The sequence below is a fragment of the Pristis pectinata genome, chromosome 19, assembly GCF_009764475.1.
Source record: "Pristis pectinata isolate sPriPec2 chromosome 19, sPriPec2.1.pri, whole genome shotgun sequence".
NCBI lineage: Eukaryota > Metazoa > Chordata > Chondrichthyes > Rhinopristiformes > Pristidae > Pristis > Pristis pectinata.
The window spans coordinates 13359282-13376473 of NC_067423.1; the positions used below are offsets into that span (position 1 = coordinate 13359282).

The 17192-nt window shown below is 40.0% G+C and overlaps 1 protein-coding gene across 1 annotated transcript in view; it reads left to right on the forward strand.

Annotated features, from left to right (window-relative positions):
- The window catches only part of lrguk (leucine-rich repeats and guanylate kinase domain containing), a 96921-nt gene that overhangs the window by 66917 nt on the left and 12812 nt on the right, over positions 1-17192 (forward strand). Inside the window, 5 exon segments of the mRNA XM_052034231.1 lie at positions 852-965; positions 6847-7002; positions 7004-7049; positions 10237-10356; positions 13182-13336. Of these exon segments, the coding sequence (XP_051890191.1) occupies positions 852-965; positions 6847-7002; positions 7004-7049; positions 10237-10356; positions 13182-13336 (591 nt within the window).

A 17192-nucleotide genomic window follows, 5' to 3' on the forward strand; every position in this document is an offset into this window, starting at 1 on the left:
TGAGAAGTTGTGTGGAGCTTTGAGCTCCAATTTATACCAGCTGGGGTAGAAATGTGTCTTGTGTGACCAGCAATATAATCAGGTGCATGTCTGATTCCAGGGAAAGGTAAACACATTAAAGTGGAAACTGCCCTGAAGTGCCTGATCCAGTTTTACCCAGAAGTAATCTATTCTGGGCAAAACTTATTTTGAGGCACTTCACACTTAATGCTGTGCTATGTTAGGCTCTGTTCTAGGTTGTGGGCTCATCTGTAACCTTAGATGAATTCATTGCTTTTATTCTCTGCTATCCTATTTAAGACACCTAGGACCATTATGTTAAAGTGATTTGTTATATGGTTCCTTGCTGCAATTACAAAAATGCAATTTGTCATTAAGTAAAATATTCATTTTTTGTCAAGCTAAATTAAACAAGTTATCTGTTATATGAAGGAAGATTTCTTCCATCTTTTATAAAGTTAAAATCACAACACTGTATTAGCGGATTTCTCTTGATTTAAAGAATAAAAATTAAATAAATTCTAATTTTTTTTTCTCTGTGGTGCTGCTTGTCAGTTTTCCAAATTCCAAATCTGGTCCTACATTTGACTACTCTTGTATTCACTCAGGTTTTCAAAGGTATTCTAAACTCCAAAATGATGAAAGCCAGGAGACAGTTCTTTTAAAAGGTTTTCCCATGATCTTTGAAGCAAGAAAATATCATAGATGGATTAAGAAATACATTGCCTTTTTGCTGCTTCAAATTTGTTTTTAAATCAAAACATGAAACTCTTGCTTTTAATTATCAATTTTTCATGACATTGTAACAGTGAGGTGTTAACTGCTCTTCCTATTTGTATGTTTTTGTACAGGGGAAATTTATTGAGACAATGAAGTATGATGGACATTATTTTGGCCTCAGCAGAGATGCATTAGAAAATGTAGCCAGTAAGGGTCTGGCCTGCTGTACTCATATGGAACTAGAAGTAGGTATGAAGGTTGTCATGCATTCGTGCTTTGTGAATGACACATGTGGTTCTAATAGCAATAATTTGTGAAATCATAGAAACTAAATTCTTTCAAAAGGAGTATAATATTATTACATGTTCGATTTGTAAACAATGTTTTATCATTAGAAATAGTTAACATTTTGATAAAACAGGCCCTTTGGTGTAGTCTGCTAAATGAGAAACAAAACAGTCTACATTTTGGCTTCTGTCCCAGCAATGTTTTGATTGTAAAATTCTTATACTTGTTCTCAGATTCCCCCATGACCTCACGGTACCTTTTTCTGCTCTTCCAATTCTGACCTCTAGGTAACTCATTGTTAATTGAACCAGCATTAGACATCCCAAGTTGGGTTTAAAAGTTTACAGTTGTCAGGGAAGGAAAGATGCTCCTTTCCTAATGTTGAGATCTTGGTAGAAAAAAAACTGGAAGATCTTGCATTTCTAGAACACTGCATCAAATCTTCAGCTCCTTAAGACATTTCAATGAACTTTACTATCTATGAACTACCTTTTGAAATGGCACCTGCTGTGCTGCAAAATTAGGCAGCGTCTCCAATTTTTTGGATTATTACTTTGCACAATATTGTAAGTGTTTCATAGCTGTATAATATAGTGTAAAGTGTACAAAAGCCTTTACAACCAGGACTCTCCCCAAAAAATGTCTTGACAGGCCTGATTCCTGAACCTCTCTGGTGCTAAACTTTCACACCACAATACCTGAAGATTGCTACAGAACAAAATATTTTCAAAATACAAAAAAAACTATTTTCCCATTTACTTAAATATTTACTATTGGAGAAAGTCCCAGGACCTGATGACCACATGCTCAGATTATGCAGGAGGTGGATCTGAACCAAATAAATGAACTGGCTGTAGTCTTCCAAAATCCCATAGGTTCTAGAATGGATCCCACAGATTGAAAGGTGGCAAATTTAAGAAAGGAGAATAAGAGAAATTGTGTTCTGTGGACAAATTAGCCTGGCATCAATAGCAGAGAAAATGCCTAAATCTATTATCAAGGAGGTGGTAACACGGTACTATGAAAATAATTATAGGCTTGGGCAGAGACAAGATACATTTATGATAGGGGAAAAGGTGAATTTCTGGGAGATAACAGAATAGAAATGGGTAGAGCAGTTAATGTGATGTATTTGAACTTTAAGAAGACTTTTGATAATGTGCCTCATGAGATTATTTCAGAAAATTAAAGTGCATGGCATAAGGAATGATATTCTGCCTTGGACTGAGAATTAATTAACAGGCAGAAAATGGACAAGAGGAATAAACCAATCTGAGGAAAATGTTGAGATCAGCCACTTTCATGGAAAAGTGGGAAATGCAGAGTATTTTAAATGATGAGAGATTGAAAGGTATTGGTGTTTGGAGGACCTGGCTGTCCTTGTACACAGGTTGTAGGTTCAGCAAGCAATTATGAAGGCATGCCAAATGATGGCCCTTATTGTAAGAGGAGGGGAGTAGAGACGTATTACTGCAATTATATAGTGCCCTAGGGAGATGTCTATAGGTTTGGTCCCCCTGCCTAAGGAGGGATATATGTACGATAGAGGGAATGCAGTGCAGGCTCACTAAATTGATTCATGTGATTGAGGGCTTGTCATTTGAGGGATTTAGCAGACCAGCCTATATTTTCTTAAGTTTAGAAGGAGAGTGATCTAATTGAAACATACAAAATTCTTGTGGACTTAATAGAGTGGATCCAGAGATGATGTTTCTACTGGCTGGGTGTCAAGAACAAATCAGGGGTGGCTTATCAGTTAAGAGAGATTGGGGTACAAGGAAAATAAGCTGGGCGAACGGATTGAAGGGAATGTTCTGAGAGCTGATAAAGCCAAATGACCAAATGACCTCCTTCAATTCGATGGCCAAATGACCTCCTTCTATGTTACAAAAAAATATGAACAATAAAGTAAAGATACTAATTAAATATGGTTGGGTAAGCATGGTGCCTCTATAACAGGTTTTCTGCTTTGGAAGCTGTTGAGGGAGATGACCTGCCGGGGCCTAGCAGCAGTAGCCAGGTCAATGACACTGGAATCAGTCCTGCTGCTCGGAAGGGAAGGGAGGAGAAGAGGAAGGCAGTAGTGATAGGGGACTCGATAGGGAAACAGATAGGAGGTTCTGTGGCAGTGAGCATGAATCCTGGATGGTATGTTGCCTTTCAGGTGCCAGGGTCCGGGGCGTCACTGATCAGGTCCACAGGATTCTAGAGCGGGAGGGAGAACAGCCAGAAGTCGTGGTTCATGTTGGTACCAACGACGTAGGTAGGAAGAGGGATGAGGTCCTGAAAAGTGAGTTTAGTGAGCTAGGCAGAAGGCTGAGGAACAGGACCTCAAGGGTAGCAATCTTGGGATTGCTGCCGGTGCCACGCGATAGTGAAGGTAGGAATAGGAGGAGATGGCAAATAAATGCGTGGCTGAGAAGTTGGTGCAGGAGGGAGGGTTTTAGATTTTTGGATCATTGGGATCTCTTCTGGGGAAGGTGGGACCTGTACAGAGAGGACGGGTTACACCTGAACCAGACGGGGGCCAATATCCTTGCAGCCAGGTTTGCTAGGGTGGTTCAGGAGGGTTTAAACTAGATTGCGAGGGGGAAGGGAACCAGAGGAGTAGGTCAGAGGAAGATGGGGAAAAGCCAGATCTGACAGGAAGGAGAAGCAGAGTACAGGCTATTAAAGTAGAAAGGTGGATGGGCTAAAGTGCATTTACTTAAATGCAAGAAGCATCAGGAATAAGGGAGATGAACTGAGAGCTTGGATAAGTACATGGGACTACGATATTGTGGCTATTACAGAGACATGGCTGACATCAGGGCAGGAATGGATATTGAATATTCCTGGTTTTCAGTGTTTTAAAAGGGATAGGGAGGGGGGAGAAGAGGAGGAGGGGTGGCGATACTGGTCAGGGACACTGTTACAGCTGGAGAAAGGGCAGATAATGTAGAAGGATCCTCTCTAGAGTCAATATGGGTGGAAGTTAGGAACAAGAAAGGAGCAGTTACCCTCCTGGGAATATTCTATAGGCCCTCCGGTAGCAGTAGGGATACTGAGGAGCAGATTGGGAGGATGTTTTTGGAAAGATGCGAAAATAACAGGGTTATTATAATGGGAGACTTCAACTTTCCAAATATTGATTGGCACCTACTAGTGCCAAAGGTTTAGACGGGGCGGAGTTTGTTAAGTGTGTCCAGGACGGATTCCTGACACAGTATGTTGACAGGCCGACTAGAGGGAATGCCATATTAGATCTAGTTTTGGGTAATGAACTGGGACAGGTGACAGATCTATTGGTGGGTGAGCATTTGGGGGACAGTGACCATTGCTCCATAACCTTTTAGAATTGTCATGGACAGGGATAGGAGCAAAGAGGACGGGAAGATATTTAATTGGGGAAAGGCGAATTATGAGGCTATATGAGGCGAGAACTTGGGAGTGTAAATTGGGATGACATTTTTGAAGGGAAATGTACTATGGAGATGTGGTCAATGTTCAGGGATCTTTTGCAGGATTTTAGGGATAAACTTGTCCCGGTGAGGCACAGAAGGAATGGCGGGGTGAAGGAACCGTGGGTAACGAGAGAGGTGGAACAACTAGTTAGGAAGAAGGCAGCATACATAAGGTGTAAGCAGCAAGGATCAGACAGGGCTCATGAGGAATATAGAGTAGCAAGGAAGGAACTTAAGAAAGGGCTGAGGAGAGCGAGAAGGGGACATTGAAGAGCAGAAGGATGGCTAGAGTAAAGGTAGGTCCGATTAAAGACAAAGGTGGGAGGATGTGCCTGGAAGCTGTGGAAGTGGGTGAGGTTCTCAATGAATACTTCTCTTCAGTATTCACCAAGGAGAGGGGTCTTGATGATGCTGAGGACAGTGTTGGTAAGGGTAATGTTCTAGAGTATGTAGATATCAAGAGAGAGGATGTGTTGGAGTTGTTAGAAAATATTAGGACAGATAAGTCCCCAGGGCCTGACGGAATATTCCCCAGGCTGCTTCGTGAGGCGAGGGAGGAGATTGCTGAACCGTTGGTTAGGATCTTTGAGTCCTCGTTGGCCACGGGGATAGTACCGGAGGATTGGAGGGTGGCGAATGTTGTCCCCTTATTCAAAAAAGGTAGTAGGGATAGTCCAGGGAATTACAGATCAGTGATCCTTACGTCTGTGGTGGGTAAGCTGTTAGAAAGGATTCTAAGCATTTAGAGAATCATGGACTGATTAGGGACAGCCAGCATGGCTTTGTGAAGGGAAGATCTTGCCTCAAGCCTGAAAGGGTTCTTTGAGGAGGTGACCAGGAAGATTGATGAAGGTAGTGCAGTGGATATGGTCTACATGGATTTTAGTAAGGCGTTTGATAAGGTTCTGCATGGTAGGCTTCTTCAGAAGGTCAGAGGCCAAGGGATCCAGGGAGGCTTGGCAGTGTGGATTCAGAATTGGCTTACCTGTAGAAAGAAGAGGGTTGTGGTGGAGGGAGTGCATTCAGATTGGAGGGCTGTGACTAGTGGTGTCCCACAGGGATCGGTTCTGGGACCTCTAGTTTTTGTGATATTTATTAATGACTTTGATGAGGGGGGTGGGTTAGCAAGTTTGCAGATGACACAAAGATCGGTGGTGTTGTGGATAGTGTGGAGGGCTGTCGAAGCTTACAGAGGGATATTGATAGGATGCAGAGTTGAACTGACAAGTGGCAGATGGAGTTCAATCCAGAGAAGTGTGAGGTGGTACACTTTGGAAGGACAACTCCAAGGCGGAGTACAAGGTAAATGGCAGGATTCTGGGCAGTGTAGAGGAGCAGAGGGGTCTGGGGGGTTCATATCCACAGATCACTGAAAGTCCCCTCATAGGTAGATAGGGTAGTTAAGAAAGCTTATGGGATGCTAGCTTTCATAAATCGTGGGATCGAGTTTAAGAGCCGCAAAGTAATGATGTAGCTCTACAAAACTCTGGTTAGACCACACTTAGAGTACTGTGTCAAGTTCTGGTTGCCTCATTATAGGAAGGATGTGGAGGCGTTGGAAAGGGTGCAGAGTAGATTTACCAGGATGCTGCCTGGATTAGAGAGTATGGATTATGAGGAGAGACTAAAGGAGCTCGGGCTTTACTCATTGGAGAGAAGGAGGTTAAGGGGAGACATGATAGAGGTGCACAAGGTGGCCTTTAAAGTATTGGGTGGGAAGTTCAAGGGAGATGTCAGAGGGAGGTTTTTCACCAGAGAGTGGTTGGTGCATGGAATGCGCTGCCTGGGTGTGTGGTGGAGGCAGATACATTGGTCAACTTCAAGAGATTGTTATATAAGCATATGGAGGAATTTAAGATAGAGGGATATGTGGGAGGAAGGAGTTAGTCTTAGGTGTGGTTTGAAGAGCGGCACAACATGGTGGGCCGGAGGGCCTGTATTGTGCTGTATTGTTCTATGGTAGACAGCAGCATGGATCCAGCATGATCCTGTACAATCTGCTTGCCAACATAATGAGAAGAATTAACTTGAAGTGAAACTGATAGTTTGTAAAAATCTGATTGAATTTTATAAAAATGTGATAATGTGTCTTGGAAATAGTAGTTCCTGTTTCTCAACAAGAGTCTCCTGGTTTTTGTGCATTGCAACAATGATTTCACTTTCACTTCATTGTTTCAAGTTATTCTTAAAGGGGCATGAAACATTCTACATAATAAATGTTTCGTTCTTATTTTCATGTTTCACCATATCTTGCTGTGCTACACTTCAAAGATTGGTTCTTCATTTACATTCACATTTTAGATAAAAGAGATCTGATCCAACCAGAAAACTGAATGCTGCTGTGAATAGGAATAGAGTATAATTTTAAACTGTGTCTAATTCCATCATTGAACAGGGAGTGCGTAGCTTGAAGAAGACGTACTTAGAGCCTCGATACATTCTACTGATCCCACAGGATATGAAAGAGCATGAGAAAAGACTGTGGATAAGAGGGCTGTACAAAGAATCACAAATTAATCATGCGATATCCACAGTTGATAATTATATCCAACATGAACCAAAAGTTTCCAGGATACTTTGATGCTGTAATTAACTCTGGTAAGGGACTTGCATCTTTGTTACCTTATTATTGGAGAGAGACATTACCAAAAAGCAAAGCCCAAATTATCTCTGTTTGCCCTCTTTCTTTGTTGGACTTGCCTCAATACCATTGTTTCAATACTTATCAACCAGCGCTAAAATAATCACATTCATTCTTCAGTTGTATTGCAGTGGAAATCTCATTATTCCAGTTATGTTTCATTTCATAGAAAATTTACAGTTAGGAGAACTTTCCTAAGCCTTTGCTGTAGCAGTCTGAAGCTGGAACACCAAGATTCCTCTAATGTGTTCAAAATCAAGAATTTAACATTATAGAGGTGTCAGTGGATTAGTTTATACTTTAAAAAAGATCACAGTTCATATTTTTCCTTGTATATTTCAACAATGAAATATTTCCCACTGAGAGCATGAAATAAAGCCTGTTTTATTTGTTCCTTGATATTAATGGTGCCTGGGATGATTGATTCCATCCATAAGTAGGAAGGAATATAGTTACCCTTTCCTCAAAACTATGTCTAGAGAAGATGCAAGTAAAAAAACTGGAAAATGTCAACAGGACCAAAGTTTAGATTTTCTTTACTCCCTTAATATAATGGTCACTATGAGAACTGGGCTTATGAAATAGAGTTTAATAACTTCTGATGTTTGTCAAATATATGATCTGAAAGAGATTGAAGGATACTATAAGGGGATACAGATTTACATGATGAAAACCATATGGCTCCAGTGCTGTTGACGATGCTAGGATCATTCATGGAATTCAGTAAGTCACGTTGAATGATAAATGAGTAAAATCTCTTCACCTTGTTCTTTTAACGAGGTAAAAAGTCATCAACCTGAAATGTGAATTCCGTTTCTCTTGCCACAGATACTGCTTGTTCTGCTGAGTATTTCCAGCATTTTCTGTGTTTATTTCAGATTTAAAGTATTTTTTTCCTTTTTTTGAGTGTTGTTTAATTCACTGCCACTTCTCTTCAAGGAATGCCATCTTGAAGAAGTTCTGCTTTGGGCTTCTGTGGGATTTCTGTTTGTCTCTTTTAACTTGAGTTCTGATGGAAGGCCCTTGATCTAAAATATTAACTCGTTTTCTTTCTTTACAGATGCTTCCTGAACTGCTGGCCTTTTCCAGAATTTTTCCGTTTCTTTCTATTATCCTGATCTTGTGTCAGGTTTCCCTCTAATTATATGTAATCTTTTCTGCTACTTAAAATTTCCATTCTTATGCTAAATGATGGATTTATCCAGCTCCTTTTTAAGTGTAGAAATCGAGTCAGCATGCATTGTACTAAATGGTAGTCAGTTCTAATTCAAAGTATGAGTTTATTAGTGCTCAAATTGAGTTTAGTTTATGACTTCTTTATCCACTGATCTGCAAGGGCATAGGACTCTGAGCAAGTTATGGGATAAAGCAGTAGCCAGCAAGAGCAAGTTTAGTAATCAGGATAGTGTTGGGACCCTTGTTATTCATTATTTATATAAATGATTTGGATGCGAATGCACAGGTTTGATCAGTAAGTTTGCGAATGACACAAAATTAGGAGGTGTTGTTGATAGTGAAGAAGATTATGATAGATTACAGGAGGAATCTTGATCAGTTCAGGAAGTGGACCAAAGAGTGGAAAATGGATTTCAATACAGGTAGGCATAGGGTGATGTATTTTGGAAAGTCAAACCAGTGTAGGACTTGTACTATGAGTGATAGGACACTAAGGAGTGTTATGGAACAGAAGGACCTAGGAGTACAAGTGCATAGTTTGTTGAAAGTGGCTTCACTGGTAGACAGGGTGGTGAAAAAGGTGCTTAGCACGCTAGCCTTCATTGGTCAGGGCATTGAGTATAGGAGTTGGGACATTATGTTGCCGTTGTACAAGTCATTGGTGAGGCTGCACTTGAAGTATTGTGTACAGTTTTGGTCATCCTGTTATAGGAAAGACGTAGTTAAACTGGAAAGAATGTAGAAAAGATTTAAGAGGATGTTATCAGGACTAGAGGGCTGAGTTATTAGGAGAGGTTGGCCAGGCTAGGTCTTTATTCCTTAGAATGTAGGAGAATGAGGGACGACCTTATAGAGATTATGAGAGGCATAGATAAGATGGATGGTAACAGTCTTTTACCCAGGGTAGGGGAGTCCAAAACTAGGGGGCATAGGTTTAGGTGAGAGGGGAAAAATTTAAGAGGGACCTGAGGGGCAACTTTTTCATGCAGAGTATATTGAATGAGCTGCCAGAAGAAGTGGTTGAGCAGGTTTAATCATTTCATTTAAGAAGCACTTGAATAGGTACATGGGAGGGGTGAGGCTAAGACAGAGATGAGCCGGACGCAGGAAATTGGGACTAGCTGGGTAGACAATGTGGTCAGCATGGACTGGTTGAGCCGAAGGGCCTGTATTCATGCTGTACTGCTCTATGACTCTATGATAACATCCTCCAATTCCTTGACATTATATATGCATAAGTACATTTTCATCTCCAATGCAATGACTAAGTTCATCACTTTTTAAAAAAAGAATCAGGTTCCTACCTTCAATCTCATTTCACTCTTACCCTCTTCATAGCTTACCACTATCATAGATGAATATCTAAAAGGGTCTAAACTGGTATAGTAATAAAAATATGCACATCTTTCATTTCACACGATAGATGTTTATTCTTAAAAGATGGAAAAACTATTCAGAAAAGTGAGGAAAGTAAATTGGTTTATTATTGTCAAATGTACCAAGGTACAGTGAAAAACTTTGTTTTGCATGCCATCCACCTAGATCATTTCATCACATCCAGGTGTAGGAGTTTGGAGATGAGCTTGCTTGGAATAATGGTATTGAAGGTGGAACTATAGTCAATAAATAGTAGTCTGACATAGGTGTCTTTACTATCCAGATGCTCCAGATATTAGTGTAGGGCCAGAGAGATGGTGTCCGCCATGAACCTGTTTTGGCAGTAAGTGAATTGCAGTAGGTTGAAGTTGCCTAGGAGGCTGGAGCTTGATGTGTGCCACAACCAGCCTCTCGAAGCTCATCGTGATGGTGGATGTCAGAACCATCTGGAGCTTGTCATAAAGTGACTTGTGAAACATGCAAATGTCACTGAACATTTAATTTTTGTGTGCTTAGATTATGGTGGAGCCCTCGAATTTAAATAATACATTTATTAAGTCCACATTTATTTTGTGTTATCTTTGTATATAGATGAACTTATAGATGCATACATGCAACTAAGCAAGCTGATAAGGGAGTATCTGAGCCTCCGTGATCAAACAAGCGATGACAGTAACAAAACCTTGGAAGAAGAAAGGCGGTGGACATCTGGTGAGCTTGAGCCAGAATATCAGAATATGGATAAATAACTGAGTTTCATAGGATGAATTGCTGACCCCGTTCTTCAGCAATAACTATTTTGAATCCCAGCAGTGCTGTCCAGTGATGTAATGTTTGGTTTGAAGATTATTTTTGTGAAGCATAAATGGTACCATCAATCATTGTGTAGCACCAAATGCTATTATATAACACAACTTAGGCTGCAAAGTCCTTTTTGTTGTGTGGTCTATACAGAAATTTTTTGTCACAAAGCATGTGTTGAAGTTTTTCTTATATAATTAATCTAACATCACAAGGAAAGGAACACATTGTAGATTTTCTCCTCGATCATTAAAGGTAGTTAAATAAAACTCTAAAATATCAATCTCTCCCAGACCACATCCATTCAATTCTCCTGTTGACAGTGCCTTTGTTCCAACGGTACGATACCATAATGTTCAATAGAGTATTGGCTTGTCTTTGCTCAAACTTGTTCTTGGAACTTTAACTAGATCATTACCCAGCTACTACTTAAGGAAGTAGGTTGCCAACACGTATAACATTACCAAAAATAAAAGGAAACTGTATATTTCATGTGTCTCCATATTTTTCCTATTTCTGTTCTATAAGCTTTAACTGCTGATATTGTTTATTCTCAGGCCACTGCTGTTTTGTTGGATACCAACTCAGCTCCAGCTGGAGGATGGCGTGTCACTTGCAGTTGACACTTCTAAACAACAACCTTCATGATTATTTTTTTCTTTCGTGTTTTTCCACAAGATATCAAACTGAATAAATTCTCTTTCACAACCAGTCAACTTTCACAACAACATCCACAGCTCTACCTTCATCAATCATCTTCGTCACTTCCTCAAAAAACTCAGTCAAGTTAGTAAGACATGATTTGCCATGTACAAAGTCATGCTGACTCTAATTAGGCCATGCTTTTCCAAATGCTCATAAGTCCTACCCCTAAGAATCCCCACCAATAGCTTCCCTACCACTAACGTGAGCCTCACCAGTCTACAGTTTCCAGGATTATCCTAATTTCCCTCCTTGAACAACAGAACAACATTAGCTACTCGCCAATCCTCCAGGACCTCGCCTGTGGCTAAAGAGGACATGAAGATCTTGGTCAAAGCCATGGCTATCTCATATTTTGCCTCCCTCAATAACCTGGGGAATACCCCATCAGGCCCTGGGGACTTATCCACCTTAACGTTCTTCAAGAGACTGAACACTATCTCCTTCTTTCTTTCAAAATGCCCTAGCATCTTAGCATGCTCCACACTGATCTCACTATCCTCCACATCCTTCTCCTTGGTGAATACCGACACAAAGTACTCATTTAGGACCTCTCCCACACCCTCTGCCTCCAAGTACATGTTCCCTCCTTTATCCTTGAGTGGTCCTACCCTCTCCATGGTTATCCTCTTGCTCTTGATGTATGTATAGAATGCCTTGTGATTCTCTTTAATCCTACCTGCCAAGGACTTTTCATGGCACTTCTGGCTCTCCTAATTCCCTCCTTGAGTTCTTTTCTAGCTTCTTTATAAACCTCAAGGCCTCTGTTTGATTTTAGTTTCCTAAACCTAACATACGCTTCCTTTTTCTTCTTGACTAAATTCACCACCTCTCTCTCATCACCCAAGGTTCCCTTACCTTGCCATCCTTGTCCTTCCTTATTACTGGAACAAACCTGTCCTGTACTTTGTACAGTTGGTCTTTAAACACCCTCCACCTAAGATATGGACTTGCCCAAAAACAGCTGTTCCCAATTAACTCTCCCTAGTTCTTGCCTAATACTCTTGTAATTTGCTCTGCCCCAGTTTAATACTTTCCTGCAAGGTCCATACTTATCCTTATTCATAGTTATCTTAAAACTTAAGGAGTTGTGATCACCGTTCCCTAAGTGTTCTCTGACTGAAAGGTCAGTCACCTGGCCAGGCTCATTTCCCAATACCAGGTGCAGTATGGCTCCTCCTCTAGTTGGACTACCTACATACTGACTTAAGAAAGTCTCCTGGGTGCACCTAACAAATTCTGCCCCATATAAACCTCTTGCACTAATGAGGTCCCAGTCTATATTGGGGAAGTTGAAGTCATCCACAAAAACAACCCTGTTGTTTTTGCACCTTTCCCTCTGCCTGCCTATCTGTTCCGCAGTGTCCCAGTGGCTACTGGGGAGTCTAGTATAATCCCATCAGAATGATTGCACCTTTTTTATTTTTGTGTTCTACCCACATAGAGTCAGTAGATGAGCCCTCCGTTATGTCCTCTCTGAGTTCAGCTATGACATTGTCTCTGATTAATAGTGCAACTGCTTCCCCCCCCCCCCCCCCTTACCTTCCTCTCTATCTTTCATAAAACATCAAAACCCTGGGACATTAAGCATCTGGTCCTGTCCCTCTCTTAACCAAGTCTCTGTAATGGCCACAACATCATAATTCCATGTACTGATCAATGCTCCAGATACATCACCCTTACTCTTCATACTCCTATTATTAAAATAAACACACTTCAACCCGTCTGTCCTGGGCTGTTCATGGGCTATAAGGAGCTGCACTACCTTTGGATTAGTGGTCATATAACAAAACAAAGGTTGTAAATTACAATCTCTATATATTACTTGTAAATGGGTTTAGTTTCATAGCCACCTTTATTGAATTTATTCCAGCCATCATTTAACTTCATTTAGTTGGAACTCATGTCTCTAGATCATAATCCAGCCTTCTGGGTTACTAGAGCTAATGACATAACAATTATGCTCATGTATGCTCCTACTTCCTATTGTAGCAACATTTAGTGAGCTACAAAACACATTTGCTGTTGTGCAGATTTGACGAACAGTGTACCACCATCTAATGAAAATCAACTAAACTGGAGTACAGTTTCATGGACCATTGGATTTCCTTCTGAATTTGTGGACTCCTCCATCAGAAATTATTCTTCCAGAGTACAGGCTAGACTTTCAGCAGAAAGAACAACCTTGGTAAGAAGCAGTAAGGTTTTTTATCATTGAAGTAATACACAGCAATTATTGTCTTTGCGTTTGCCACGCTAACCTAATTTAGTCATTAAGATGTGAACTGACTTAAATGAGGGAGACCTGGCATGGTGTCAATGGGTGGAAATGTCATCTTGGTAATAAGGAAATATACAAATATAGATTTATTCACTTCGAATCTCTACACAGTGATCTCTCCTATTTTTCAAGCTGGTGCCACTTTTTTTCACAAAGCTTTCAAGCTGAGAGCCATATTAAGTCAGAAATTAGCTAACTATAGGTGAGCCTGATGTCAGTGGTAGGGAAATTATTGGAGGAAATCCTAAGGTATAAAATTTATGTACATTTATAAAGGCAGGGGATGATCAGGGATAGTCAATAAGTCTTTGTGCACAATTGCATTGAGTTTTTGAGGAGGTAACTTGGAATATTGATGAAGGCAGGGAGGTAGATGGTGTCAGTGTGGACTTTATTAACGCATTTGACGAAGTCCTATGGTAGGCTGGTTGAGAAGGTTAAGGCACATGAGATTCCAAGGCATCTGGGTAATTGGATCCAGTATTGGTGATGGGAGGCAGAGAGTAGTAGTGGAATGATGCTTTTCTCATTGGAAGACTGTGACCAATGGTCTACTACAGGGATTGTTGCTGGGACACTTGTTTGTGAAATATATTAAGGACTTGAATGTGAATGCAGGAAGTATGATTAGTAGGTTTACAGATGACACAAAAGTGGTGTTGTGAATAGCAAGGAATGTTGTCTAAGGCTATAGGATATAGATCAGATGGAAAGCTGGGCAGAGCATTGCACATGGAATTTAATTATCTCACAAATGGAAAGTTAAATAGGGGCATAGTTGGGGTAGAATCATTTTCCCATGGTAAGGGTGTCAAAAACAAGAAGTCGTAGGTTTAATGTAAGAGGCTTTAAAGGGGATTTGAGGACTAAGTTTTTTTACACAGAGAGTGGTTGATATGTGGAACTCGACCTGGAGGTTTTGGATGCAATCATGATGTTTGAGAGACATTTAGACAAGCCACTTGAATCGGCAAGGCATAGAAGGATATGGATCTAATGTGGGCAAATGAGATTTGTATAGATGGGCAAAAAAAGTTAGCAATGACGTGGTAGGATGAAGGGCCCATTCTGTGCAACTCATTGCCTCCTACTCCTCAATGGGTTACTCTCTCTGCCTCTCTCTCTCTTTCCCTCTCTTGCATTTTCTCCTTTTATTTTACTCTCTTTCACTTTACCTTATTTGGTCCTTCCCCCTTTTAATATTGCTGCTCCTTTCCCTCTCTCTACCCCTTCCTCTTTCTTCCCATTTTCTCTTCTTTTCCTCATTTCTTCCCCTCTTCTTTCACTGCTTGTTTACTCTCCCACCCCTTTCTGCCTGTTTCTAGTCCAATCACACTGTTTTTATCTCCCAAACCTCTTTTTCTGTGAATCATTTGTCTCTGTTTATGCCTTTCTATCATTCTCTCCCTACATCACTCTGTATACATTGATTTTTCTGTCTTCTTCTGTTTGTCTCTCTTGCTGTTCTCTCTCTGATCTCTCTCTCACCTTGGTCTCATCCTAAATCTCCTTTCACAATGCCTTTCTCCCTCTCTGTCTTATTCCCCTATTGCTCTCTGTTACTCAGTTAAATACTTTCTATCTCTTTTGTGCTCTGGCTACTAGAATAAGAGTTGGTGAACATTTAGAATTGCAATTCATAATTTGCAATGAACATAAATTACTTTGGAATGAAATATAGTGGAACCATAGCTAACAGGCAGCCTGAAGGAAGGCATTGATTTGTTCTGTTTTATAATTTTGCATTTTTTTTTTACTATGGATTGATCTTTCGTTAAGTTAATTTTTGCTCTTCTTCATTTTGAGGTGACTTCATTTAGAAGCTGTCCCCAATACTGCTTTTCTTTCTTTGTCAAATTTGGTTAAAATATACAGTTAAATCAGATAATATTCCACTGGACAGTCTGTTATTTTTAATACCATTGAAAGGAAATTCTGGGAAAACAGTGAAGAAACAGAAAGGCCATATTATAAGGCTGTACCAGGTGCATTCCCACCTAATTAGGTTTCTCAAAGGTGACCTTTGAGAAACCTAACTAGGTGGGAATGCAAATCCTAGAGATTTTAATTGAATGATTCCATGAGTTATGCACAAGAAACCTGTGGTTTTGCCTATTAGCTTTGGAAGAAGAATCCATATGATGATATGTAATATTTCCTCAGGAATCAGAACAATTCCTGCTGTGAATCAGAAAGTTAGCATAACTTTTAATCTCCTGACCACTGGGTCAATAGGCAACATCTGTCAGCTTAGTCAATTTGCTGCCCTTTCTCACATAAGGTAGCTCTTTAATGCCATGCATACTGAGATATAAAACAGTTCATTATTTTTTACAAAGAAGCTAAACAAATAAATAGTTGAGCAATTATTTTTATTGGACTTCAGGATTTGCATTAAAAAACTGCAGATTTCATTCCTGTAATCATACAAACTTTCACCATCAAATGACACAGCATTGCATGAACCAAAACGGGATTTCAATTCACTGAGATTCAATGTCCAGGGAACTTTCACAACCCTTATCTGCTACAGCCGTTAAGTGTTCTTGCATTCTTTCAGTGTCAAGATTGACTTCTTAGGGCAAAAAATGAGATCCATTTCTTTGTGACCATCAATGCCATTGCGAATGATAAAAAATGAAATTATGTATTACAATAATGAGGATAAGATATGCACTCAAATTAAAATTTCATGGTATCCTGAAGCAAAGATTCAAGTACCATAGGAATATAGGAACAAGAATAGGCTATTGAGCCCCTGGACTTGTTCTGCTGGTCAATTAGATCAGATCAGGGACACATTTTAAATATGCTCCAAATGTCATCTCACCACATTTGGTAACATGAAAAGCACTATGATGCTGGAGAAATGCAGCAGGCCAGGCAGCATCTGTAGAGAAAAGCAGGCTGTCAATGGTTTGCGTCAGGACCCTTCTGCAGGACCCTTCTGCATCCTTCTTAGTTTCTCTCTTCTGAAGGGTCTGTAAATTGAAATTCATGAGGAGCTAACCTAGGCCAGAAGCTGAACCACCTGAGATAGAAGATGATGAGGGGGACACAGCAAGGCTATGGACAGCTGCTCGGAGAATGCCTCAAGACAGACTCATTAGAATCTTCTAGCAATGTGTGATAAAGTTCTACAACATCTGTAAAAATGTGATGCACTACATAATTTAGTATTACACCACATTTCATTCATCATAACAAGCAGAAGTTCTCTGAAGATTTAAGTCCAGAAACATTTCTTCCTGTTCTCGAGCAAAATTTGTTTCTAACACAATCTATGAGCAAAATCAATATTTGACATTTAAAATCAATAATTTAAGAAACTTCATAACTGAAAGGTCAGCCAGTTTCAACTTGGCTCACTTTCCTTATGGCCCTCAAGTTTTTCTTTGTAGTATATCCAGGAGTGTAAAAGGGGAACAGAATAGTCTCAATGAGCTTAAAAGGAAGGCAGCAAACAACCCTGGTGAGTTTAAAATATAACTTGATAACAGAACTCTCTTCCTCAATTTTAAATGCTATATCTGTGATTAAATATTTGGTCACCCATCCTAATCTTTCCTCCTTTGGTTGTGTGTCAAACTTTTCTTACGCTTCTGAGAAGAATAAATGTACCTGGTGCATTTTTTTTATATTGTGTTCATTTAAATGTTTGCTATAGTGCAACTTGTTATTGACTTAGTTGTGATGGGATTAGTATGTTTCACAGTTAAAATCATATGGTTACTACCAAGTATTCAGTAGATAACGAGTGAAT